This window comes from Sus scrofa, chromosome 5 (assembly GCF_000003025.6).
Source record: "Sus scrofa isolate TJ Tabasco breed Duroc chromosome 5, Sscrofa11.1, whole genome shotgun sequence".
In the NCBI taxonomy this organism is placed as follows: Eukaryota; Metazoa; Chordata; class Mammalia; order Artiodactyla; family Suidae; genus Sus; species Sus scrofa.
In genome coordinates this window covers 494,680-520,877 of record NC_010447.5, presented here as the reverse complement: position 1 = coordinate 520,877, position 26,198 = coordinate 494,680, and the positions used below count along the sequence as shown (strand labels likewise).

The following is a 26,198-nucleotide window of genomic DNA, read 5'->3' as shown; positions in this document are numbered from 1 at the left end:
GGCGTCTGCAGACCGCCGGCAAGGCTGGGCGTCTGCAAGCCCACGGCCAGAAAGGCGCACACCCTGCGCTTCCGAGGACAGAGCCTCGCGCACATGCGGGCCAGCCGGAGCCAGGGGAGCGCCAGGGGCCTCGGGGGCTGGAGAGGCGTGCTCGGCCCTTGTGGTGCGGGGTCCCAGATATGTGTGTGTGTCGGAGCTCGTCATGTGCCCACTTTCGTGTGTGTCATTTACACCATGCAGAACTCGCGCTGCAGCGGAGGGGCATACGTGGCTGAGACCGGGCTCAGTGTGATGCCACGTGTGGAGATTTGCGCTGTGAGGACAGCGGGGCAGTTTTACTTCTGGGGTTAATCCTGCGAACGGAGCCGCATGATGACCCCACGGTGCACGTGCAGAGCTGGTTGTTACCACGCTGCTTCTAACGGGACATTTGCAAAACAGGTCCGTTGGTCCAGGTCAGGTTCCGTTTTTGTTTAAATACCTTGTGAGACCAGTTCCCCGGCGGGATCCACGCACAGCTGTATCCCGGAGGCAGGCGAGGTTCTGCCCGGAGCAGAGACGGGCCTCTGCACGCCTGTGACTGCGGAGAGCGTCCTCGGGGGCCCCAGGGCAGCCAGGGGCCTGGACTTGCCTCGGGCCCTGCAGGCTCTCCCCCAGAGGCACGGCGTCTCCCGGGAGAGAAGACACGCGGGACTCAAGTGAAAGGTCACCCTTTGTTTTTGTGTCATCGTCACAGAAATTTATTTTTGAAAGGGGACTTTGAACAAAGCTTTCCAGCACCTTCTTAGTCGATACTCTATCTTCATTATGTTTTAAGGGCATGACTTGTGATCTGTGCAGAGAGCTGGAAAGGAGATGAAACAAGCAGGACACGTTGGTAATTGTCTCTGCGCTCTGAGCCTGTGTGAACAGAAAACTTGCTTTTTTTTTCTTTGTCTTTTTAGGGCCGTCCCCATGTCACATGGAGGTTCCCAGGCTAGGGGTGGAATCAGAGCTACAACTGCCCGCCTACACCACAGCCACAGCAGTGTGGGATCCGAGCTGCATCTGCCGCCTACACCACAGCTCGGGGCAACGCCAGATCCTTAACCTACTGAGCGAGGCCAGGGATTGAACCCACATCTTCACAGACACTGTGTCGGGTTCTTAACCCATTGAGCCACAGCAGGAACTTCACAAAACACTGCTTAAGCTGTTTTTCTGCATGGTTATTTCCAGAATAGGAAAGCCACGAAGGACCAAACTAAGCCAGCACCAGAGGAGCAGCGGCGGGCAGGTGCTCAGGACACTGCGGGACCTCCGGCCTTCCCTGGGGACGGGGGCCTGGGTGAGTCTCTGGGGACACAGCAGCTTCTGCACAGGAGAAGACACAGACTCTGGCCACGGAGACTGGGTGACACCGCACGGTGCCACAGGAGCCACGTGGGCCGAGGCGGGGCATGAGGGGCCTGCCTCCCCGCGGCCTCAGAGCCCCTCTCCCCCCCGCCTGCCCCTTCTCCCCCCACCCCCCGCCCCATGTAGTCACCGGAACCCCGAGAGCCAGGGAGGGGTTTTTCAACCCGATGCTGAACGAGAACCAGCAGTTGGCGGTGAAGAGGATCCTGAGTGGCGACTGCCGCCCGCTGCCCTACGTCCTGTTCGGGCCTCCTGGGACTGGGAAGACGGTGACAGTCATAGAGGCTGTGCTGCAGGTAGCGCCCCGCGGGCCGCGCGTCCCCATAGACCAGCTGAGCTGTGGCTCCAGGCAAGAACCAGGACAAGGCCGCAGGGAGCTTGCAAATCCCCAGTGATCTCCTTTTGAGGGCAGGGTGTTGTAAGTGCCAGCTTCGCAGGGTTGGGGTTCAGAGGAGCGGACGGCACCCGTGTCTGGTCCGTCGGGACTGAAGTGGAGTCTGCGTTCAGTGCTCTGCTTCCTTTGGGACGCAGGTCAGCGTGCACGCACCCGCCCCCAGTGCCGCCGGGCCCGGTCGGGGGTCCCCTGGAGCCCCGCCTCGGCCTCAGGCTGTGGGGGAGCCGGGGCTCAGGCCCCGGGGGCACGGGCAGGGGACTGGTGCGCCTCCTCTTCTGCCTCCCGCGTGCCCTGGATGCAGGTGTTCCACGCTCTGCCGGACAGTCGGATCCTGGTCTGCGCGCCCTCCAACAGCGCGGCCGACCTGGTGTGTCTGCGGCTGCACGAGAGCCGGGGGCTGCGGCCCGGCGCCATGGTCCGCGTGAACGCCACCTGCCGCTTCGAGGAGGTGAGCGCTGGCCCCGGCCCGGGGCGGTTCCCTTCCCCAGCGCGCAGGTCTCCCGTGCCGTCTCGGCGCTGCTCAGGGCTGGGGCTCGGTCAGTGGCTCCCGAGGACTGTTTGCGTTGGCTCTGCTGCGTTGGTTTGCTGCAGAAGCTGCTGGCTGGGTGAACAGGGGGGGTTGCGTCTAGAGAGCGGGGGCCGTTCTTGGGGGAAGGATCCGCAGGGTTGTATGTCGCCGTCCTGGCTCGAGAGTCTGTAAGACGTGGGCAAAACTGGTAGGAAAACATGAAACATTTTGACTTCAGAAAGCCCTCGCTACTCGGTCATGACTACGAAGTGGCAGCAGGACGGGAGCATCTGGGGTCCCTTTCAGCTCGGTTACGTCCAGTCGAGAGAGATGCTTCGTGCATTCCCGTTGTGGTGCAGGGGGTTACACGTCTGCTGCAGGGGCTCGGGCCCCGGCTTGGGAACTGCCGCGAAAGAGAGGACGTGCCCAGGGGTCTGAAGGGCACCTGCGCCCCCTCCCGCCCCCCAGACCATCTGGACGCCATCAAGCCGTACTGCAGAGACGGGGAGGACGTCTGGAGAGCCTCCCGCTTCAGGGTCGTCATCACCACGTGCAGCAGCGCGGGCCTCTTCTACCAGATCGGGCTGAGGTGGGCGCTGGGCCCTTGGGGGCTCAGGGCGCACCCAGAGCCAGGGGAGCTGACTGTGAGGGAGGCCCTGCAGGCCAGGGGCGCGGGTGGGACGGGGGGGGGGGTGAGCCCGAGACGGAGGCGGGGGGAGCTCGGTGTGGTGGAGGCGGGCGGTGCCCAGGCACGGTGGCAGGAGCGGAGCAGCGTGCAGAGGGGGCAGGGGCAGCGAGGCGAGGCCTTGTTGGCCGGGACAGCCGGGCAGGCATGAGCCTTTGGGATGCGTTTGGTCTAGAGTTGGACACTTCACACACGTGTTTGTGGACGAGGCGGGCCAGGCCAGCGAGCCCGAGTGCCTCATCCCCCTGGGGCTGATCTCGGACATCGATGGCCAGGTGAGGCCCGCGCGGTCGCCCCAGGGCGGGGGCTGGCTCTGCCCCTGCTGCGTTCCCTTGTGGACCAGCCGCCGACCGCTGTCCCGTTGGCGTGTCATAGATCATCCTGGCCGGAGACCCCATGCAGCTCGGACCCGTCATCAAGTCCAGGCTGGCCATGGCCTACGGGCTGAACGTCTCCATGCTGGAGAGGCTGATGGCGCGGCCAGCATACCTGCGGGATGAAGACGCCTTCGGGGCCTGTGGCGCCTACAACCCCTTGTTGGTGAGCTCGGACCCCCTGCTGTTGGATCAGACAGGAGTCCATCTCCCTGCGTCCACGGGCCACGCCCCGGCCAGTGGCCCCTCTGCCGCCACCCCCCGGCTGGGCCACAGGCACCCAACTCCTCTGTCTCCCGAGCTCAGAAGTGTGCTTGCGGGGCTCCCGCAGGGGCTCCCCAGGACCAGCTGGCTGTCCCAGGCGGCAGCTGAGGCCAATGGCGGGGGTCTGGGCGCCGAGCCGAGAGCTCCAGCAGCAGCAGTGCGGGGGCGCGGGCTTCCCCGGCTGCTCTCTGGGGTCATGAGACCGTGGGGCCGTGCAGCCCACAGGGGGTGCGCAGCGGAGGCAGGGCACCGCGGGTGGTTCCGGTGGGCCGGCTGCTTTCTCCCTCCGGCTCGAGCTGACCTTGGCCCTGGACCTGCCCCTGCTTCGTCCGCGCAGGTGACGAAGCTCGTGAAGAACTACAGGTCCCACTCGGCACTGCTGGCCCTGCCGTCCCGGCTCTTCTACCACCGCGAGCTGGAAGTGTGCGCCGACCCCAAGGTGGTGACGTCCCTGCTGGGCTGGGAGAAGCTGCCGAGGAAGGGCTTCCCCCTGGTCTTCCACGGGGTGAGGGTGAGCTGCGGGCCGGGCCCCGGCGGGCGGCTGACGGGTCTGCGCGGGGCTGCTAGACGCCTGCCCAGGGTGGAACCCGAGGCAGGCTTGGTCCTGACGCCCCTCTCTGGGGCAGAGGCAGGGTCCCCCGGTGCCCTCAGGCCTTGAGGGCGCCCTGCTGTGGCGGAGGTGGACGTGAGTGCAGGCGCAGCTGGGGGCGCCCGCTGTCTGGATGCAGAGAGTCGCAGGGAGGAGGGTCCCCCTGCCGTGAGGCCCCACTGGCCACTGCTTCGGAACGTCGGGAACGCTGTTCCCCAGCTCCGGGTCGGAGCGACCTGGTGTCAAGAAAAGCCAAGCAGAAACCGTGGGGGGCGCGGCAGGGACTCAGCTGAGGAGGGCGGTGGCCTGAGCACGGGAACTGGTGGAGGGCAGCCTGATGGAGAGGCTGGCTGGGGAGGAGCTGCGAGCGCGCAGGGGGCTGTAGAGGGAGCAGAGGGCGTCCCCTGCTGCCGCAGTAGAGTCAGGACTGTTGGCATGACCTTGGCACGGATGCGATCCCTGGCCCAGGCACGGCCCCCTGCCGTGGGCACAGCCAGAAGTAAGAGAGTAGAAGGAAGTAGCGCCCCAGCCCACCGGATAAACCTGCAGCAGGGCTGTGAGACGAGTCCAGATGTGTCGCCTTAGTGAGTCTCCAGGGCCTGAGTACGGGGCCCCGCCTGGGCCCTGGGAGTGAGTCCAGGGGGCTGCAGCGCCGCCTGGGCCCTTACTGTCCCCTGGGGCGTGGCACCCCGGGGTCACCTGACTCCCCTGTTGGCAGCCCTTCCCCCAGAGCTCTGTCCCCAGCCCAGAGCGTCGAGGGCACGGCAGCGTGGTCTTGCCCAGGAAGACGAGCAGTCGCGCCTGTGCTCAGACACAGCCCAGGGGACAGCGGGGCTGTGCCCAAGCCTGAGACACTAGCCGTCTGGGGGGATTGCAGAGGCAGCCTTGGACTTGGCTGTTCGTTTTCTGCCTCCTTAGTCTCAGCTGCGTCTTTAGCCCTCCCCGTCTCGAACGTGCTCTCACCTTTTCTTGGTTTGTTGTCATTCGCAAAAGACAAGACGCCCGGCCCCAGCGCTCCTCGGCCTCGTCCCCGTGGGGACACAGCCAGCGCCTTGCCCTGCCTTCCAGTGTGTCTTCACGGGGCTCTGTCCTTTTTCCCTTTTTAATGCCCGAACCTGCGGCATGTGGAAATCCCTGGGCCAGGGAGTGCATCAGAGCCGCAGCCAGGACCTACGCCAGGTCCTTTAACCCACTGTGCCAGGCCAGCCGTCGAACCCAGGCCACCCCTGCCCCCTGAGCCACTGCAGTCAGGTTCTTAACCAGTTGCGCCACAGCAGGAGCTCCATCTTTCTCAGTGGTTTTTATTAAAGTATGGTCGGTCCGCAGGGTCGTGCCCGTTTCTGCTGTGCAGCAAAGTGATCCAGTTGCATGTGTGTACACACACACACACACGCACACACACACTCTCTTCTCCCTCATTACCTTCCATCATGTTCCGTCACAAGAGACAGGAAAGAGTTCCCTGTGCTGTGCAGTAGGGCCTCAGGGCTGACCCACGCTGAATGTCGTAGTCTGCGTCTCCTGACCCCAAACTCCCCGTCTGCCCCACTCTCTCCCCTGCCCCCTTGGCAGCTAACTCCCAGTCTGTTGTCCAGGTCTGCGAGTCTGGCTCTCTCTTGTAGACAGGTTCATCTGTGCCGTGTTTTCGATTCCACCTGGAAGTCATGTCCCGTGGTATTTGTCTTCCTCTTTCTGCCTGCCTGCACTCCGTGCGAGAGCTTCCAGTTCCATCCGTGTTGCCGCACAGGGCATCATTCTGTTCTTCTTTATGGCTGAGTAGTAGTCCACTGTGTGTAGATACCACATCTTCCTGCTCCAGTCATCTGTCAGTGGACATGTAGTTGCTTCCATGACTTGGTTTTTGTGAACAGGGCTGCGGTGATCATAGGGCTGCAGGTATCTTTTCGAATTGTAGTTGTGTCTGGCCACATGCCCAGGAGTGGCATTGCTGCGTCATGGTAGTTCTGTATCTCGTTTTCTGAGGAAGCTCCGTGCTGTTCTCCACCATGGTCGTACCAGTCTACATAGTCCCAGCAAGAGTGCAGGAGGGTCCCCTTTTGTCACACCCTCTCCAGCATTTGTCACCTGTGGACTTACTTGTGGCGGCCGTTCTGACTGGCGCGAGGTGGTCCCTCATAGTAGTTTTGATTTGCATTTCTCTAGTGATGAGTGGTGTCAAGCATTTGTTTCACGGGCCTGTATGCTTTTTTTGGAGAAATGTCTCTTCAGGTCTTCTGCCCATTTTCTAATAGGGTCGTTTGCTTTTGCTGTTGAGTTGTGTGTATGTTTCGGAGGTGAGGCCCTTGCCGTCGCGTCGCTTACAGGTGTTTTCTCCCGTATTCTGTGGGTTGTCTTTTCTTGCTTTTTTTCATGGTTTCTTTGCTCTGCAAAAGCTTGTAAGGGTAATTAGATCCCATGGTTTATTTTTGTTTCAACGTCTATCGCCTTGAGAGGCTGACCTGAGAAGACGTTGGTACGGTTGCTGTCTGAGGGTGTTTTGCCTGTGTTCTCCTCCGGGAGCTGGGTGGTGTTGAGTCTTGTGTTCAAGTCTTTCGGCCTTTCTGAGTCTGTTTTTGTGCGTGGTGTGAGGAGGGTGCGTTCTGGTGACGTTGATGTACATGCAGCTGTCCAGCTTGCCCGGCACCACTTGCTGAAGAGACTGTCTTTTTCCCATTTTATATTCTTGCCTCTTTTGTCAGAGATTAATTGACCATGGATGTCTGGGTTTATTTCTGTACCAGTTCCACGCTGTCTTGATGACTGTGGCTTTGAAATATTGTCTGAGGTCTGGGAGCGTGATGCCTCCTGCTTGGTCTTTTTCCTCAGGATTGCTTTGGCAATTCTGGGTCTTTTGTGGTTCCATATAAATTTTAAATAATAAAGTTGTTTATTCTCATTCTGTGAAAAATGTCATGGGTAATTTGATAGGGGCTGCATTAAATCTCACTGCTTTGGGTAGGATGGCCATTTTAACAATTTTAATTCTTCCAAACCAGAAGCATGGGCTATCTTTCCATTTCTTTGAATCCTCTTTAATTTCCTTAATGAAGATTTTGTGGCGTGCCCGTTGTGGCTCAGCGATAATAAACCCAACTAGTATCCATGAGGACTCAGGTTCGATGCCTGGCCCCATTCAGTGGGTTAAGGATGCGGCATTGCTGTGAGCGGTGGTGTAGGTCTCAGCTTAGATCCTGCGTTACTGTGGCTCTGGCATAGACCAGCAGCTGCAGCTCCGATTAGCCCCCTAGCCTGGAAATGGTCATATGCCACAGGCGTGGCCCTTAAAAAGACCGAAAAGAAAGAAAGAAAGAAAAGTCTGTAGTTCTCAGCATATAAGTGTTTCACCTCCTTGGTCAGGTTTATTCCTCGGTATTTAATGGGGGGGGAGGTGCGATTAAACAATGTGTTCTGGGTTTTTTGTGGGGGTTTTTTCTTTCTTTTTAGGGCTGCACCCACAGCATATGGAAGTTCCCCAGCCAGGGGTCAAATCCAAGCCGTAGCTGCCAGCCTGCACCACAGCAATGCGGGATCCAAGCCGCATATGCAACCTGCACCATAGCTCATGGCAACACCAGATCCTTAACCCACTGAGCAAGGCCAGGGATCAAACCCGCGTCCTCATGGACACTCGTCAGGTTCTTTACTGCTGAGCCATAATAGGAACTCCACTAAGAATATTTCGGTGACCTGTTTTTTATTTCTAGTTTCACTAGGTTCTGACCAAGAACAAAGGCCTATGAATTCTGCTTTTAAAAATTTGTGGCCAAGTCGGTGCCAGCTGGCCGGCAGCCTCCGCAGGCCAGGTGCTCTGCTCCGCCCATAGCTCCTAGGCCTCGTCCGCTGGGCTCTTCTCTCCCTCCGTCCAGCCGGGGCAGGGGGGCAGCTCCCCAGGCCGCAGACTTGCCCCTCCAGCCCCTTCTCTGCAGCATCTCCGCAGCTGGGGATGAGTCTCTCAGGAGCTAACGTGGGGCGGCCCTGCCAGCGTGAGTCTGCCTGGGAGCAGGGCTCCCTGCCCAGGGCTGAATTGCCTGCCGCACCTGCTTCTCTCCTCGTCCGCAGAGCCTCCACAAGCTTCTGTCAGAAACTGCACTTCCGGGACGGACATGCCATTCTCTTGTCTCCTGCTTGTTCAGGGCACCGAAGCTCGTGAAGGGAGAAGCCCGTCGTGGTTCAACCCCACGGAGGCTGTGCAGGTCATGCGCTACTGCTGCCTCCTGGCCAGGAGCGTCTCCAGCCAGGTGTCTGCCGGGGACATCGGCGTGATCACGCCCTACCGGAAGCAGGTGTGGACCTGCCCGGGGAGCTCCCCCATCTTCTGCCGGGGGGGGGGGTGGTCTGGGGAAGGAAGGTGGCCACGGCTCTGTGGAGGGCTGCCCAGCCAGTCCCCCTGCATCTGCACGTGTGCCCCAAACGGGGAGGCTGGGGGCCAGGCATGTGGGGTGGCCTCCACCGTGGGGGGCTCCCGCTCCGTGGGCAGGAGAAGGCCCTCCCCTGGGTGGCGAGGGCAGCCGCTCTGCACTGGCCTTCCCGTGGTCCCGGTGAAAGCGGGGCCTGCTTCCAGGACCTGTGTTCCCGCGTCACAGCTTCCAGTTGGTTCTTCTTTACCCCTGGAGGGCTGAACCCCCGTCCTGTGCAGCTGGTCAGCCGTCCCGCCGGCAGGATCCTCCCCCTCGTCCCTCCTCCCAGCTGTTCGGTTGTGGCCTCCCCGCCTGGTTCCTGTTGGAACGGCCTAGGCCCAGCGCCGTCGCCAGGGACATCCACGTCCGCAGGCCGGCGTCTTCGCCTCCCTGCAAAACGGGGCACCCCTGCTGCGCACGCGGGGGAGGGGCTCCGGGAGGTGCCCCCCACCGCCCCGCCCCCGCGGTGCCCCTGAGGTCAGGGCTGGTGCCGCGACCAGCTTGGACTTGGAGGAAGCTGCTTGGCAGTTGACAGGCAGCAGTGCCCCGGTCCCCCTGACGGCGGGCTTGTGCGGAACCGCAAGGAACGTGGAGGCTTGTGGGTGGAGCCTCCGCGCGTCTCCCTCGCAGGTGGAGAAGATCAAAATCCTCCTGCGGAACGTCGGTCTGGCGGAGGTGAAGGTCGGGTCCGTGGAGGAGTTTCAAGGGCAAGAGTATTTGGTCATCATCATCTCCACTGTAGGTGCCCGGGCGGGGCGGGGCGGGGGCGGGGGCGGGGCGGGCGGGGGAGGGGGGGCGGGGCCCGGGCTGCCCCTCGGCAGTGACCTGTGGGTGCGCTTTTAAAACAGACGCACGATGGAGTTCCCGTCGTGGCGCAGTGGTTAACAAATCCAACGAGGGACCATGAGGTGGTGGGTTCAATCCCTGGGCTCACTCAGCGGGTTAAGGATCCGGCGGTGCTGTGAGCTGTGGTGTAGGTCGAAGACGCGGCTCGGATCCCGCGTGGCTGTGGCTCTGGCGTAGGCCAGCGGCTACAGCTCCGATTGGACCCCTAGCCTGGGAACCTCCATATGCTGTGGGAGCAGCCCAAGAAATGGCAAAAAGACCAAAAAAAAAAAAAAAGGCACTAGAGGGAAGCAAGCCGGGAAGCCGTAGTTAACAACGTTGCAGGAGGAAGGCAGGGCTGCGGCAGCGGCAGCGACAGGGCGCGCGGGGGAGGCAGATGCGGAAAGAAGCCTGAAAAGCGCCTTGATCAGCGTCGCCTGCTGGCCCAGCAGGTTAAGGACCCAGCATTGTCACTGCCGTGGCGCAGGTTCAGTCCCTGGCCCGGTGACTCCACGTGCCAAGGGCTGGGCTGAGAAAAATGACCCTGAGCGAATAGTGCGTATGTTACATGCAGAGAGATTAGGAAGTGCGCACAGGACAGCGCGCGGCCTCGCCTACAACCCCACACCTGGAATTGACCCCCGGGTGTTTGGAGGGTTCTCTTGGGTGTAGACACAGGGGAGTGAGGCCTGCCGCCCACCCTGCTGCTCTCATGGTCTTTAACCACCCAAGGAGTCTCCCACATGCTAACGTTTCACGTGTCACATGCCAAAAATGTTAAGATACTCATTTCTTTGTGTCTTTCAGGTAAGGTCAAACGAAGATAGATTTGAAGACGATAGATACTTTTTGGGATTTTTGTCCAACTCGAAAAGATTTAATGTCGCCATCACCAGACCCAAAGCCTTGCTGATCGTGCTCGGGAATCCTCACGTTCTCGTGCGGGTGAGCTGTGGGCTCCGGGGAGGGACCCGGCCGGGGCGAGATGGCAGGATGCTGCGTGGCGGGCCGAGTGTGAGGCCAGGCCTCTCTGTGTGTCAGCAGGACCCCTGTTTCGGTGCGTTGCTGGAGTACAGCATCACAAGTGGTGTTTACACGGGATGCAACCTGCCGCCGGAGCTGCAGGCCCTGCAGAAGTGAGCCCTTGGCCGCCTGCGGGAGGGGCTCCGGCCCCGCCCCGCCCCCACCGAGGGCCCCACCTCCTGGCGGCAGCCGCCCCCCCTCCACCCAGTCCTGGGATGACATTTCGGGGCAGCGGCCCCCTTCCTGTGCCCCTCCTGGAACCACCCTGGCCCCCCCCACCTTTGGAGGCCACGGCTGTGGCCAAGTGTGCGGCTGCCCCTTCCTGCCAGCAGAGCCACTGTCTGCGGGAGCCGGAAGACGCCCCGGAGCCCCCGCTGATGAAGGTCTGGGCGGGGCCCCTGCCAGCCTGCCTCGTCTTTCAGCCTTGGTCACAAGCACCGGGGCTCCTGGGTCTGACACCCGCTCATGCCGCTGTCAGCTCCGCACGCTGGCCGGTGCCCACCCTGCCCCTGGATGGTTACTGCAACCGTCACTGCAATAAACATGGGCGTGGGCATCCTCAAGGCCTCAGGTCCCTGCCAGTCCCTTGCCTTCCCCTCCTGGCACTTGAGCCACGTTCACTCCCCGCGCCAGCTGTGGGGAGCCCCTCGGGTGCTTTGTCTGAGACAGGCCGGCCGCCGGGGATGGGATCAGTGTCCTGCCCACCCCGTGTCCTGGTGCAGCAGTGCCGGGTCTGTGCCCCCACCTTTGGCAGCCATGGGCAGGGTCACAGGGACTTCCCCATGTGTCCCACAAACGTGGAAAGTGGGGGCGGGGGCAAGGGATCGCGTCCACACCGAGGGCCCCCCAGAACCAGCTTCCGCCACCCCACTCCCAGGGCCTGCTCCTTTGTCAGCAGTGTCTCCCCAGCCCCCCAGGTGGGGAAGTTGAGGCCCTGGAGGTCCAGCTGGAGCCTCGCCTGAGGTTAGGGCTCCTAACTGCAGATGCACCACCGGTGGCTGTCGTGGGTCTGTTGGTGGGCGGAGGCTGGCCCCAGAAACAGAAGCTGGTGAGGACGGGAGAAAGTTCTGGTCTTGGCCACGTGCATGGGGAGGTGGTCACCACCACAGGCCACAGCTGGTCTGCGGTGTGGGCAGGCGTCCCGGGCCAGGGGCACCTCAGCAGTGACCCAGAGGAGTGTCTGAAGGGGCAGGACTTGGGGTGCAGTCAGGGCTGAGGGCAGCCTGGCTGGGCAGGGACAGACAGGAGCGCTGCTGACCACAGGACAGAGGGGCACAGTCTCTGGGAGGCCAAACTGCCCAGACTGGCATCGACCCCCGGGGAGCAGCGGTCCCCACAGACAGGTGTGGCATGTGGAGGCGTTGCAGCTTTTGTACTTAGAGTGAAGCTTGGGGACTGTGCCCGGTCCCTCTCATCATTGCAGTTCTTCCTTTTTTTTTTGTCTTTTTTTTTTTTTTGCCATTTTTTGGGCCACTCCTGCAGCACATGGAGGTTCCCAGGCTAGGGGTCTAATCAGAGCTGTAGCCGCCTGCCTACGCCAGAGCCACAGCAACTCGGGATCCGAGCCGCGTCTGCAACCTACGCCACAGCCCACGGCAATGCCGGATCCTTAACCCACTAAGCAAGGGCAGGGATCAAACCCGCAACCTCATGGTTCCTAGTCGGATTCGTTAACCACTGCACCACAGTGAGAACTCCAGTTCTTCCTTTTTAAAGCTGCTCGTCCCCAGGACACTGTCAGTGCTGCCGATGTCACTTAGAGCAGTGAGAACGGCCTTTCCGTTGAAGCCGATGGGATCAGAACACCCTGCAGCTTGACACCCTTGTCCCTTAGAAAGGACCCCGGCAAGCTGTCCCTTCCCACCGTCCCCTCCCATGGGCTCACCCCCAAATGCACAGCGTGGTGGGCAGAGTCAGGGGCATGACGACTGGGCTGTACCCCCCCCAACCCTGCAGAGCCAGGGGACACCCCTGCCAGCGAAGGGCCCGCAGAAGTGACGCAGGGACGAGCAGACCAGCTGGCTGGCTCCACCTCCTCTGCCGGGTGCCTGGCTACCCTGGGACAGTGACTGCCAGTCCCCAGGGTAGGGGGACGGACTGGGGCAGAGCTCCTAGCCCACATTCCAGCCAGGTGTGGGCGGAAGCGACCCTCTGCTGTTTGCTGCTGCTGAAAAGTGGACCTGTGGTTGCTGTGGCCTGGCCTGTTTTGTCCGGCACCCTCTGAGCTTCTCCCAGACAAACGACGTGCCACCCATCAAGGAGGCTGTCTGTCCTGACGCTAAAGACCGTAAGGCGGCACCTGGGAACGAGAGCTGCTTCCAGGGGGCTGGAACTGGTGGCGCACCGCTCAGCACAGGGCACGGACCCTTCGGGGTCTCACAGCTAAGTGTGGGTGTGAGCACGCTGTCCAGCCCTCGTGCTCAGGGCTGGAATGAGACCGGTGGGCGTCGCCTTCTTTCCTCCCCCTCGTCTCCATCGATGGGAGGGCTGACAAAACTGCATCTCGGCAGAGGTGAGGGTTAAAGGGTTTACCTGAGCAGAGCCACGCAGCCTTTTGAGAGCCTTCAGTGTGCCGAAAGCCACGTGTGTCGCCTTAAGACAGCCTCACCACTGCCGGTCTTTCCCCAGGGACAGGCTGGGCCAGCCCAGCACGAGGATCTGTGGGCGGCAGCCACCCCTGCCCAGGCCTTGTTGGGAGGGGGCAGGGCTCCGGCGCTCGGTGGGATTTGAGACCCTGTCCAGGGTGTCACCTCCCCACCCAGGCCCCTCTCAGGGTTGAGTATATAGCACTGCAGCAGGGGTGTGGGGCCACCCGCTGCACGGCTCCCTGTATTCAGGGCACTGGGCCCGCCAGCATCCGCTGCATCGCCCGCCAAGGCCTCAAGCCAACTCTGAGCATGTGGAGGCCAGTGGTGGTGGCCTGTGGTGGACTTGCCCACTGAAGCACACCCCAGAACAACCGCGACACGCCTGGGAAGTAACCTGAAGAACCAAGACGACGTCGTGGAGGAGGAACCGCAGCTCCTTTGCAGGGGCCAAGCTGCAATTGAGAGGGATGCTCCCGCCTGGCACGGGTCTCCGTCCTCCCCAGTCCTCCGGGTGTGCAGGGAACGTAGGCCGGGGATACCTGAGTGCTCATGGGAGAGGCAGTGGCACTGGGCCTGCAAGGCTGTGGTTAGGAAAACCTGCAGCTCCGGGGGAAAAGCCAGAGCCGGGTCTGGAGATGCCTGGGCTGTGTGGGTGGGAAAGGGAGGCAGCCCGAGGCCCTCCGTCAGTGAAAGGTACCCCGCGTCCTTTGGAAAAAAGCACAGAGACCCTTAAGCAAGGTTTTCTAAAGATTGAGTGTGACGCGGGGGGGGGGGGGGGAGGGGGGGGCTTCGTAGGGGACACCCCCCAGCGCCTCCGCCGCTGCCCCCGCCCCCGAAAGACATGGGGGATGAGCTCAGGGCAGTACTGAAAACGGGGATTCAAGGCAGGTGGTTGGAGGAACTCGAATAAAGTTGAAACTCCGGCTAAGGTTAGATGCAGAGACGGTGTCTGTGTATCTGGTTTCAGTGGGGTGAGGCCCTGCCAGGGGACAATAAAAAGCGGAAACCCGCAGCGGAGCCTTGCGGGTGGTGGCTGGGCTCTGCGCCTGAGACCTAACCTAGAAGTGTGCGCGGTGGCGCTTGAGGGGACGGCGGAATGGAGGGGCTGAAAGGAAGGTGGCGGGGCGCGGGCCCAGAAGCACCGGGACGCGACAGCTGGCACGGGCGGGCGCAGAGAAGGCTGTGGACCGAGGCGAGCGCACGGGGGGCTGGGGAGGAGATGCGGGGCTGCAAAGGCAGCGGGGCCGCAGGGGGACCCGGCCGCCGGCCGGGGTGGGGTCACCTGGGGCGATGGCTGCAGGGGAGGGCCGGGGAGGAGACGCCCTGAGCCGGGAGGGGTGCAGTCCCCGTCTGCGTCCGCGACACCCGCGGCGGGTGGGGACCTCGGTGCCCACAGTGGCGGCCGGGCTTTGGTAGGGAGAGGAGAGGAACGGCGCGGGGCGGCTCCCGGACCCCGGGGCTGCGAGAGGCGGCCCGGGACACGCCGGCCCCCGCCGCGCCCGGGCCGAGGGGCGCTCGGCTCTGCCCCTCCCGCGTCCTCGGCCTTGTTCATTCATTGTATTGAAAGATTTTTTTTGCCGAGTCATCGCTCGCGCCGCAGCTGCGTGCTGGGGAGGGGGGGGGCGGAGCCACGCCGCCGGTTGCCGCAGGTAAACAGCCCCCTCCCCGCGGCGGGACCGCAGCCGCCGCCCGCCGCTCGGGGCGGGGGTCCCGCCGCCGCCCCCGCCGGAAGGACGCGCCAGGGCCGCGCCGGGGCTGCAGCCGAGGCGGGGGCGGCGGCCCCCGCACCCCCGCGCCGGCCCCGGCGGCCAGACCCCTGCCCCGGGGCGGCGGCGGCGGCGCGCCCCGCGCCCCCCATGCACCAGCTCCTGGAGCAGTCCGCGGACATGGCGACGGCGCTGCTGGCCGGAGAGAAGCTGCGCGAGCTCATCCTGCCCGGCGCGCAGGACGACAGGGCGGGCGCGCTGGCCGCGCTGCTGCTGCAGCTCAAGCTGGAACTGCCCTTCGACCGCGTGGTCACCATCGGCACCGTGCTCGTCCCCATCCTGCTGGTCACCCTGGTCTTCACCAAGAACTTCGCAGGTGAGGCCGGGGGCGCGCGGGCCGCCCCGCCGGGGCCTGCAGCGGGGGCGGCGGCTCCCCGGACCCTCGCCGCTCCCCCCCGCCCGGTGCTGGCGTGTGTCGCGCGCGCGGGTCGCCGGGGCTGCCTCCCGGACCCTCCGCTCCGATTTTTTCTTTCTCCCCTGCGGTCCGCTCACACCAGGCGGCCCCATCCTGGACCCGGTGGGCCCATCCATAGAGGAGAGAGGCCACGAGGGGAGTGGGCAGCGTCGGGAGGGAGAGAGGAGGGGCCGGGGGACCAGGAAGGACGTTACAGGTGATGGGTGGTGCGTACAGCTGATAGATGACCTGAAGGATGGCTGAGCCTGGGAGCTGCTGGGCAGCGTCGTGGGGCCTGGCATGGGGTGAGGGGCCCTGAGAAGTGGGCTCTTCCGCTGCGCCGCGCGGGGAGCCTGGCAGGGTCCAGGGCAGAGGCCGTGAGGCAGGCAGGACCTGGAGCACATCAGGCGGCGGCGGGCACTCGAGCCTCCGACTGAAGCTTGTGCGGGTAGAAGAGAAATCTGGACAAGGGCAGCGCCGGAGCGGCTGAGCCTCGTGTCGGCAGACACCCTGCTGATGGGGTTCAGGGCGTTTGGGGCACACGAGGGCGTCCTCAGGAGACGCGGCCCCAGGTGAGGTGGGAAGGAGAAGGGAGCCCCCCAAGGGTGGGGGTGGGACAGGTGCGGTGGGCACCCCCACCCAGGGTCCGGCTGGCAAGGGGTCTCAGGGTCCAGATGTCCAGGGCGGTCCCTCTGCGGCCCATCCGTGTGCCTGGGACCCGGACTCACCTTCCTGGGATTCCTGTGACCTGGGCTGCCAGACCTGAAGGTGGACGTTGTCCAGGCTGCCTCCCTCGTGCCACTCCCAGGCTGGGGGCACACGGGGGCCTGGGGAGTAGGGTGTACACAGCCGTGTCTGTGTCCTGGGGCGGCCGTAACAGACGAGCACAGACAGGTGGCTCAAAACAACCAAACCGGATCCTCTCGCAGCGCTGAGGCCTGAGGCGCAGAGCCCCAGTCCAGACGTGGGCAGGGCCACGCCCCCAGGGCTCCCGCCCCGGGGGCCCCAAAGCTGTGGGCTTTCCATGGCTTCATTGTACCATGGCACCCAATCTCTGCCCCCATATCCACACCTTGTCCCAGGACTCTGTCCACACTTCGCTGGTTTCGAGAGCCCGCCTGTCATCGGGCCCGCCCGATCCAGTTGACCTCGTCTCCCCTTGATCACATCTGCAAAGGTTCTTCCCAAACAAGGTCATGTCCCCAGGTAGCAGGGCTTGGGACTTGAGGGGACCACAAGCCCCCCCACTCTGGGTGTGCAGTCACTCTGCCTCCTGATGTTGTGCCCTGAACCAGCTCACCCCATGTGGGGCTGCCCCCAGCACCCTCTGTGCCCCCCAGGCTGGGCCACCAGAGTTCCCCCATGTGCCCTTCATCCCTGCCCCCAGCAGTGCCCTTGGCCTCCCCACATGACCCACCCCTCTGGCCCCACCTGTGTTTGGGGACGGGCGTGTGACCACGCTGGTCAGGAGGGGCCGATGCCTCTCTGTGTGGCAGGCAGGTCTTCTGGGCGGTGGCAGGTGGTGGTGGTGCCTGCCACCCAGCACCCTGGGGCCCAAACCCCACTGCCAAGAAGTGTGTCTGGTGGGCGGGCCCGAGTTTGCCCCAAGGAAATCTTGTTCCAGGTCACAGAACAAATGGGGTGGCAGGGGTTTCCCGGTTCAGCCGCCACCCCGCACCCGCCTCTGCTCCCCTCAGTGGGAGTGGTGTGGCTGCTGCCCTGGCCCTCCCAGGACAGTGCCCATCTGCCTGGCGCTCCTCAGAGTCTCAGGCACCCTCACTTAGGACTTGGAAGGGTCCCCAGGCCCCTTCTCCATACTCGAGGAGAGGAGGGGCCTGGCAGGTGGAGACCCAGGGATAGGCACGTGCTGGCCAGGGTTCGAGGAGCCAGCTGGGTGGCACTGGCCTTCTAGCCCGGGACCTTCCTGAACGCCAGGGCTGTGCGTATTCCCAGGCTGGAGGGTGGCAGATGGCGGGAAGTCCCCCCAGTGCTCAGTAGACACCCCACCGTGTCACCCCGCTTCCTGGTGGACCCAGGAGTCAGGTGCGCGGCTGAGACAGGACGGGCGAGAGCTGAAGGGGGACCCGGCTCTGTGGGCGTTCCACGGGCCCTGGGCTTTTTCCTCGAACAGATCGAGGCCCAGCTCACCATGTGGCGCTTCGCAGAGACCCTGCCTTCTGACAGTCCGAAGGTGCGTGACAGCCCTGCGCTGAGCAAGTCTCTTGGTGCCAGTTTTCCAACAGCATCTGCTTGGTTTGTGCTTCTGTGTCACATTTTGGTGATTCTCACAAGATTTCAGGCTGTTCCATTGTCACCGTAGTCGCCCCGGGGCGCTGTGGTCGGCGACCCTTGATGTGAATGTCGCCAAAGGATCGCGACTCCCTGAAGGCTGAGATGATGGGAGCGTGTTTTAGCAGGAAGAGGGTTTTTTGTTTGCTTTTCGGCCAAGCCTGCGGCATGTGAATGCACCCAGGCCAGGGACCGAACCTGCGCCACAACTGCCCTCAGAGCCACAGCAGTAGCAACACCTGATCCTAACCCGCGAGGGAGCTCCAGGAAAGTCTTTGGAGTTCAGGTGACACGTACGGTCTGAGTTAAGATGCGCGTACGTGCAGCGGGTAGACGTGTCCTACGGCAGAGCGTAAACGGTGTCTCTGCAGCCCTGGCAAAGAAAAACCCGCGTGTGGCTCGCCGGATGGTGACATTCGGTTTCCTGCCGTGGTCTGGAACCGAACCTGCAACCTTTCCCAGGGCGGCCTGCCTGGGCACGCCTCTCCGAGGTGCTCACCCAGCTCGGGATGGGCGGCCGTCTTGCCCTCCAAGGACCGAGGCTCCTGGGAGGCCCGGGGGTCTGCAGGGCAGGCAGCCGCGAGTCTGGGAGGGAACTGGGGTGCGTGCAGGGGGTGAGGGGACGCGGTCGAGAGGTGGGCTTGGCCTGGGGACCAGGAGCATCCCCTTGTTCTCCCCAGAGCCGGGGGTCCCAGGAGCACCCAGGGGTGAGGACCCTGGCCACAGTGTCCTCTCTTGGGACAGCCGAGGACAGCCAAGTCTGGCGTCCACACGGTGCCATCCTCTTAGGAAAGGTGCCCTTGCTGAGCGGGCTGGGTCTGCACGTCCCCACAGGACTCGTGCTGGCACCTTGGGTTTGCAGCTCAGGCCAGGACTTGCAACCGCAGCGCTTCGGTGCCAGGGCCACTGCACACGCGTGCGTCCCCAGGTACCTGCGTGACAAGTGCAGTCTCCGCTGAGCTGTCAAGGGCGCCATCTGCTTAGTGGGCCAGGAAAGGCCATGACCATGGAGAAGGGCCCTCGGGGCCAGGGGGCCGCGTCCCTCGCTGCTCCCCACCCTACCCGACGGGCAGAGAGGTGGTGGCAGAGGTGAGAGGACTGGGGGCTGCGGGGGCCCTGCTTCCGTCCGCGGGCGGCCTGGCTCCTCTGCCTGCGGCATTCACACCGGGGGCCGGCCCCCTCACGCCTCAGCGCCGGGGAGGCCACCTGGTTCCCCTGGGGTCTGGGGACCTCTCCCCGCCCTGTCCTTTTCCCCCAGAGAAGAGCACCTGCCCTTCCTTGGCCCCGGGGTCGGCTGTGAGGACAAGAAGTGAATAAAATGCCATCTTCTAAACCATGAGGTGGGTCCCACACCTTCTCTGTGTTCTGAGCTCAGATCCGCGTGCTCCTCAGGGACCTCGGGCTGTGGGGACCAGCCTTTCCTGACCCTCCCCATCTGTGGCCAAGCCCCATCTCTCGTGTGCTTCGGCGGAGCCCACGTCGCATGTCCCCTCCTGCTTGCAAGGCCTCCGTGACTGGCCCATGCCCCCGCACCTGCACCCTGAGGAGCCCAAGGGCCTGCTGCCATGGCTGTGGCCCCCGCCACCTGAGGCCCTCCGTGAGCCCCCCTCGAGCCTCAGGACGGTGAGGGGCTGTCATCCTGCCGGCAGTGTCCTGGGGCTCCGTGCACAGAGGAGGCCGGGTGACCTCCGCGTGCTGGGCTGGAGCCACCTGCCATAGCCAGCCCCCTTGACCCCTTCGAGGCCCCCGCTGTGACCATCTGCCTCTCCCAGCGTCACAGGTGGGGCTTAGCATGGAGCAGGCCTTGGGACGGGAGGAGCCTGCCCAGACGGGCAGGTGGGCAGGCGGGCAGGCATGTTCGTTCCTGCTGCTTCCTGGTCTCAGGTCCCCATGGGGTGAGAGGCTTAAGCTGGAGCAGAGGGAGCGTGGGCAGACACGCCCTGGGGCCGTCCTTTGGGTGAGCGGTCCAGGCCTATTGGTGGCTGTGGTCGGGCGGGGTGCAGTGCCCTCCGGTCAGTGGGACGGGGCCCTCTGGGTGAGGCCCGGCCACTCCAGCTTGCAGGGGCCACGAGCCCCGGGCTGCGGTGAGGAGGGTGGGAGCCTGGCCTGGCAGTGGGTGGCCCGGCCTTCGGGGTCCGTGAGGGTGGCTCCGAGCGGCCACGCTCTCCCGTCTGGAAAGCGTTCCAACGTGAGACCCAGCCGGCCGCCCGGCCCCGCAGGATCCTCTGCCCCGGTCTGTGCCCGTCCTTGTCCGGGAGGGAAGGCAGCGCGGGGACGGCCTTCCTTCCCCGTGTGGGAGGGACCCTCCTGTTCCTTCTCAGTGGCAGACACTTGGTCCTGGCGGTGAAGGGCACACCTCAGGCTCGCTGCCCCGCCCACCTGGCATCCCAGGTGCCCAGGCGTGCCCCGCGCCTCACCTCTCAAGGGCACGCAGGGCCACACTTGTTCTTCTTCAGTTGTGCCACCGTAACTGCCTCTGGCCAGGTGGGCCTTGTCCGTCCAGGACACGTGGCTCCTAAACGCGGAGCCTGGGGCAGCGCGAGGCCGCAGCTGGTCCGGCTTCGCCACTGGAGGAGGGACCCAGCCGAGTGGTGTGCGCGCCGCCCCCTCTGGGACGGGTTCCCCATGTGCACACGGAGGTCCCGTGGCCTTTGGAGAGGGGCTGAGTCTGGGCTGTCCCCTCCCAACTCACCTCCACCTGGCCACGGCTGTGGGCGAGGGGAGGGGCCCCCAGGGCGAGACCCCCACACACACATGGCCAAGGTGGAGGGCAGCCCCCCCCCCCGCCCCCGTCGGAGGGTTTCTAGTTAAAGAAGAGCAGTCCCTGTGCGGGCAGCTGAGTGGCAGGCAGGCAGTGCTGCCCGCCCAGCGCCCTCTCCTCTCTGCCCCCAGAGGAGCCCATTTACTGCTACACGCCGCACAACTTCACCCGCGACCAGGCGCTGTACGCCCGCGGCTACTGCTGGACGGAGCTGCGGGACGCGCTGCCCGGCGTGGACGCCAGCCTGTGGCCGTCGCTGTTTGAGCACAAGCTGCTGCCCTACTCGCTGCTGGCCTTCGCGGCCATCATGTACGTGCCCGCCCTGGGCTGGGAGTTCCTGGCGTCCACGCGCCTCACCTCCGAGCTCAACTTCCTGCTGCAGGAAATCGACAACTGCTACCACCGGGCGGCCGAGGGCCGCGCGCCCAAGATCGAGAAGCAGATCCAGTCCAAGGGGCCCGGCATCACGGAGCGCGAGCGGCGCGAGATCATCGAGAACGCCGAGAAGGAGAAGAGCCCCGAGCAGAACCTGTTCGAGAAGTACCTGGAGCGCCGCGGCCGCAGCAACTTCCTGGCCAAGCTCTACCTGGCGCGGCACCTGCTCATCCTGCTGCTCAGCGTGGCGCCCATCTCCTACCTGTGCACCTACTACGCCACCCAGAAGCAGAACGAGTTCACCTGCGCGCTGGGCGCGGCCCCGGGCGGCGGGGGCCCGGCGGTGCGCGTCAGCTGCAAGCTGCCCTCCGTGCAGCTGCAGCGCATCGTGGCGGGGGTGGACATCGTGCTGCTCTGCTCCATGAACCTCATCATCCTCGTCAACCTCATCCACCTCTTCATCTTCCGCAAGAGCAACTTCATCTTCGACAAGCTGCACAAGGTGGGCATCAAGACGCGGCGGCAGTGGCGCCGCTCCCAGTTCTGCGACATCAACATCCTGGCCATGTTCTGCAACGAGAACCGCGACCACATCAAGTCGCTCAACCGCCTGGACTTCATCACCAACGAGAGCGACCTCATGTACGACAACGTGGTGCGGCAGCTGCTGGCCGCGCTCGCGCAGTCCAACCACGACGCCACGCCCACCGTGCGCGACGCGGGCGTGCAGACCGCGGACCCCAGCGCCGAGCCCGCCGAGCCCGCCGGCGCGGCCGAGCCGCCCGTGGTCAAGCGGCCGCGCAGGAAGATGAAGTGGATCCCCACCAGCAACGCGCTGCCGCAGCCCTTCAAGGAGCCGCTGGCCATCATGCGCGTGGAGAACAGCAAGGCCGAGAAGCCCAAGCCCGTGCGCCGCAAGACGGCCACGGACACGCTGATCGCGCCGCTGCTGGACGCGGGCGCGCGCGCCGCGCACCACTACAAGGGCGGCGGCGGTGGCGGCGACGCGGGGCCGGCCCCGGACAAGAAGCACGCGCGCCACTTCTCCCTGGACGTGCACCCTTACATCCTGGGCACCAAGAAGACCAAGGCCGAGGCCATGCCCGCCGCCCTGCCCACCTCCCGCAGCCAGGAGGCGGGCTTCCTGTCCCAGGCAGAGGAGTGCGGGCTGGGCCTGACCGCCGCACCTACCGCAGGTAGGGGCTGGTTGGGGCTGGGGGCAGAGGGCCCCAGGGAAGCGAGGGCCCACGCCCACCCCCCTCCCCCCACCCCCTCCCCAGCGCGCCGCTGGGGACCCGTGAAAGAGGTGAGGATTGAGCCAGCGGATGGAGGCAGGGGACGGGTGGGCAGGTGAGCCCACTGCAGGGCTGAGTGCAGGCGAGACCCTCGAGGGCCCTGTGAGGCAGACCAGGAGAAGGTGAAGGTGGGGTCAGGGGCTGGCAGGGCCCAGCACCTTGAGAAGGTTCTGGATTGGGTGCTGCTGCTCCTGGGGCAGCAACAGTGGGGCGGCTCGGTCAGGAGGCTGTGAGCAGGTGCTTGGGAGCCCTGAGGCCCCTGCCGCCAGGTGGGGGCGGGGGGGCAGGGTGGAGCGGGGCCTGCAGGGGCTCTGTGTTCTCTGGGCTGTTTGCAGATGCTCCGCTCCCAGAGGAGGAAGTCCTGTACCCAGCAGAGCCAGCCCGGGCCTCGCTTCCCTCCGGGGGCCCGTTTCACGTCTGCTCGCCCCCCGCAGCCCCCGCTCCGGCCCCGCTGTCGCCAGCCAGCCTGGGCAAGGCTGACCCCCTCGCCATCCTGAGCCGCAACGCCACCCACCCACTGCTGCACATCAGCACTCTGTACGAGGCCCGGGAGGAGGAGGACGGGCCCCCCCGGGCCCCCGCGGACGTGGGCAGCCTCATTGCCATCCCGCCCCCGCAGCAGATCCTCATCGCCACCTTCGACGAGCCGAGGACAGTAGTGAGTACCGTGGAGTTCTGAGGGGCAGGGCCGCCCGGCCGCCCCAGGCCCTCTGCATGACCGTGGTGCGCCCGCCACTGACCCCAGCCCCGCGTGGATGCGGCCTCCGCTTTGCCCGGCACTGCCCACTGCCCCCCAGCCTCCTGTCCGCTTGCCTCGGGGCTCAGCACCTCTCCCATCCGGCCCCCAGGTGGCATCGTCGGGGCGCTGGCTGGGCCAGGGGCTGGCCGTGACCCCAGGGGGGGCCCCGGCCGGAAAGGCCCGGAGCCGCGCTCGCCCCCTGCACCAGGCGCTCGGCTGAGATGAAGAATTTATTTTTTTAGTCGATTTTGTCTTGGGCCTGGGCGGTGGCAGGACAACTCAGGAGGGAGCTGGCAGCGGCGGTGGGGGCACCTCCGGGGCTCAACCCTGCAGGGCCCGGCAGCCCCTGATGGGAGGGGCTGGGGTCCGTGCTCCAGTCCGAGAGCAACGTGCACTTTCTCCGCGTACCCAACAAACCCGTACCTTATTTTACTGTGGTTACTGTAACCAGCGAGTCTGTTTATTATCAGGAGGCTTGGGACACACTTAAAACAAAGGATGGTGTGTGCGTGAGTGTGCGAGTGTGTGTGCAAGAGGGCGAGGGCGCCAGCGTGCCAGTGGATGTGTGTGTGATCCTGGAAGCGTGCGAGCATGGGCGCGAGCGGGCGCAGGAGAGGCTGGGCGTGGGTGCCGGCGCGCCGGCGAGGGAAGGACTCCAACGCAATAACCATGCCCCCTCCAGGCCTCCAGCCCCCTGGCTCGGCCGGCGTCCACCAGGCTTCCATGGGGGCCCAGGGCCGGTGATGGGCGGGGCTGTCCCTATTACCTCAGCCACGGCGACGACGTGACAGTATTACCAAGGTAGCACCGAGCATATCAATAAATATTATTCTGATACCCCTGCGTCCCGAGTGGTCCATCCTGCACGGCGTGGGGTGCTGGGGACCGGCAGGGCCTGGGAGGCGGCCCCGCCCTCCGGTCATCCCCAGCCGGGCAAGAGCACATTGTCGCTCGGAACGGGCGTGTCCGGCATCCCGGGCTGCCAGGGGGCTGCAGTGGGCCTCTCAGGAAGCCGTCCGCCGTCTAAGGCCTGGGGGCGGGAGCGCCCAGGTCCATGGGGGGCAGCAAGATCAGGCGGGACTCGGGAGGGTTGCCCAGGAGAGGCGCCCTTGATGCCGTCTGGCGGTGCTCGTGCCACTGGGATGGAGGGCAGGGCGCCTGCCTCACCAGGCCCAGGACGCAGGCGGGGCTGAGGCTGGTCCCAGGGCTTCACCAAGGAGTCACACACCTGCAGGTCGTGGCGGGGGACCCCGAGAGTCTGAACAGAGGCTCCTGGGAGGCAGGTGGCTGGGGCGGGTGGGGTGCAGGCCTCAATGGCGGGTGCTTTGCAGGAATCAGAGCGTGACCTCCTGACCGGCATGGCCTCCTCCAAGCCCCTCCGCAGGCCTCCGTGGAGCAACCCGGCTCGATGGGCTGGGCTTCCCGAGAATGGGGACAATCCATCGATCTGTGTTTTGGGTGTCTTTTTTTTTTTTAATTTTTTTAGGGTCACACCTGTGTCATATGGAGGTTCCCAGACTAGGGGTCGAGTCGGAGCTGCAGCTGCCAGCCTACACCACAGCCACAACATGGGATCCTTAACCCACTGAGCGAGGCTAAGGATCGAACCCACGTCCTCATGGATACTCGTCTGATTCATTACCACTGAGCCACAATGGGGACTCACCGATGTGGTTTTTTTTCTCATCACTCGGGCGTGGTGAGGCCGCGAGAGCAGAGAGGAGGGGGCTCGCCCCACCTAGGGCCTCACGGGGAGGCGCCCCAGGCAGTCACCGGGCCAGGAGAGGGAACCCCTGGTTTCTGCAGGGTGAGCAGCTACAGGACTGGCCTGCGTGCTTGACCTCGGTGAGCTCAGGGCAGGGGCGTGGCCCTAGTTGTCAGGCGCCTGGCCTGGGTCAGAAGGACTTGGAGAAGGAGCCCCCAAGGACACAGTACCCAGGGGTGGGGGGGCGGTCAGGGGCTCTGGACGAGAGCCCTCTTGGTCCCATGCAAGCAAGCAGCTCCGTTATGCCGGCGAGCCGGGCACCGGGGCCAAGATGACCCTGCTGGCAGGGTGACAGTACCCACCCAGGGACCCGTCTTGCTGGCCTCAGGCAGCAGCATTTGCCAGGTCCCCCTGCCATACCCTAAGTGGGGCTGGAGTCCAGCCCGGCCGTCCCACCCTGACCCGGGCACATGCTGTGGTTCTGCCCAGAGTAGAGATGACCCTGAGCCATGTAGGGACGAGGCTCCACCCTGTGCGGTGAGGCCTCAAGGCCATGGGAGTTCCACAGGCACAGGTCCAGGCAACGCTGGGCACAGCAGCCACAGCGCGCCCCCCCACCCCCCGTGTCTTCACTGAGACTGCTCTGCTCAGCCCTGTCCCCTGAGCCAAGGCCTGGCAGGACATTTCAGACCCAGTCTCATCCAGAGGCCTGCTCCTTGGAGCAAACACGTGGCCTCTGGGGTGTGAACTGGCCCGTGGCCTTGGCTTGCTGGGAAAGAAGGGGCCGAGTCAGTGTCCCACAGACGCATCCATCTCCCCGCAGGTGCCATGGGACGTTCCTTTGACACCCCCCCCCCAATCTGCTTGCTCCTTCCCTGCACCTTTCCCAAGAGGAGGGGCTCCCAGAGAACTGGGACCCCACCCGTCAGCTGAGGCTGCAATCCAGGCTTCTGGTCCTCACACAAGCCCCACCTGGGCTTCTCAACCCGTCTGTCGCTAGGTCCCTGGCAATCGCGCACAGCCGCTCTCCTGTGTGAATGGCCAAGGAGGGCAGGAGGGCAGAATCGACCTGAGCTGGCACACAGGAACTGGACAGAGGCCTGGGCCAAGGGCCTGGCTGCTCGACTTCAGCCCAAAGCCGTTTAGATAACAGATCACAGCCCAGCCTGTGGGCGGGAGCGGGAGCCCGCCCCGCACAAGTGAACGGGGGCGGGGGCCTCTATGGCCCACGGCAGCCCGCCCGCAGGAGGGCCACCGCCAGACTGAGAACCCGCCCAGGACCTGCACGGGTCACCAGGTCTGGGCCAGACGCCCCCTTCCTGGAACCAGCTCTGACCGCAGGTGGGCTGACCTCAAAGGCCAAACCAGGCACCGGCTGGACAGGCTGTCCTGAGGGCCCCCACCTCCCACCAACCGCGGACCCTGCCCCTTCCCCGGCCCCCTCTCCCCCGGCCGCCCCCGCCCACGTCTCCCCGGGCCCCAGCCGCCAGGCCAAGGGGTGCTCGAGGTGGCCACATGGTCGCCGTTGGGGACCCGAACGCTGCTCCTCGCTGGCACCATCACCGCTTTTTTGAGTAGTTTTGACGGTTCTGTATCAGAGCAGGCAAAGCCACCCCGAGGACGCTTTTTTTTACTAACTGGGGGCTGCGGCCAGAGAATTTTAGGGCGCGTCTCAACTCGGGTGGCAGACCTGAGACTCGAACCTGTGCCGCGTAACCGACACAGGAGTCCTCGGATCAAGGCGCCGGGGGCGGGGCGGGGAGGGGCGGGGCTTCTAGCGCGCGGCCTCCTGGGAAGTGAAGTCCGCGGCCGCTCGCGCGCTGCCCCGCGGG

At 64.6% G+C, this 26,198-nt stretch overlaps 2 protein-coding genes across 2 annotated transcripts in view; both read left to right on the top strand.

Annotated features, from left to right (window-relative positions):
- Positions 1-11,010, top strand: part of MOV10L1 (Mov10 RISC complex RNA helicase like 1) — a 57,562-nt gene extending 46,552 nt beyond the window's left edge. Inside the window, exons 16-26 of the mRNA XM_021091343.1 lie at positions 1,219-1,327; positions 1,522-1,691; positions 2,091-2,241; positions 2,766-2,886; positions 3,158-3,257; positions 3,358-3,522; positions 3,958-4,131; positions 8,343-8,492; positions 9,237-9,344; positions 10,239-10,376; positions 10,476-11,010. Of these exons, the coding sequence (XP_020947002.1) occupies positions 1,219-1,327; positions 1,522-1,691; positions 2,091-2,241; positions 2,766-2,886; positions 3,158-3,257; positions 3,358-3,522; positions 3,958-4,131; positions 8,343-8,492; positions 9,237-9,344; positions 10,239-10,376; positions 10,476-10,571 (1,482 nt within the window). The 3' untranslated portion in view covers positions 10,572-11,010. The remainder of the gene's footprint in view (positions 1-1,218; positions 1,328-1,521; positions 1,692-2,090; positions 2,242-2,765; positions 2,887-3,157; positions 3,258-3,357; positions 3,523-3,957; positions 4,132-8,342; positions 8,493-9,236; positions 9,345-10,238; positions 10,377-10,475) is intronic.
- PANX2 (pannexin 2) lies at positions 14,752-23,498 on the top strand. Its single transcript, XM_003126779.4, has 3 exons — positions 14,752-15,124; positions 20,384-21,823; positions 22,258-23,498. The coding sequence occupies exons 1-3, from the start codon at positions 14,899-14,901 to the stop codon at positions 22,599-22,601; spliced, it is 2,010 nt and encodes a 669-aa protein (XP_003126827.1). The 5' UTR covers positions 14,752-14,898; the 3' UTR covers positions 22,602-23,498.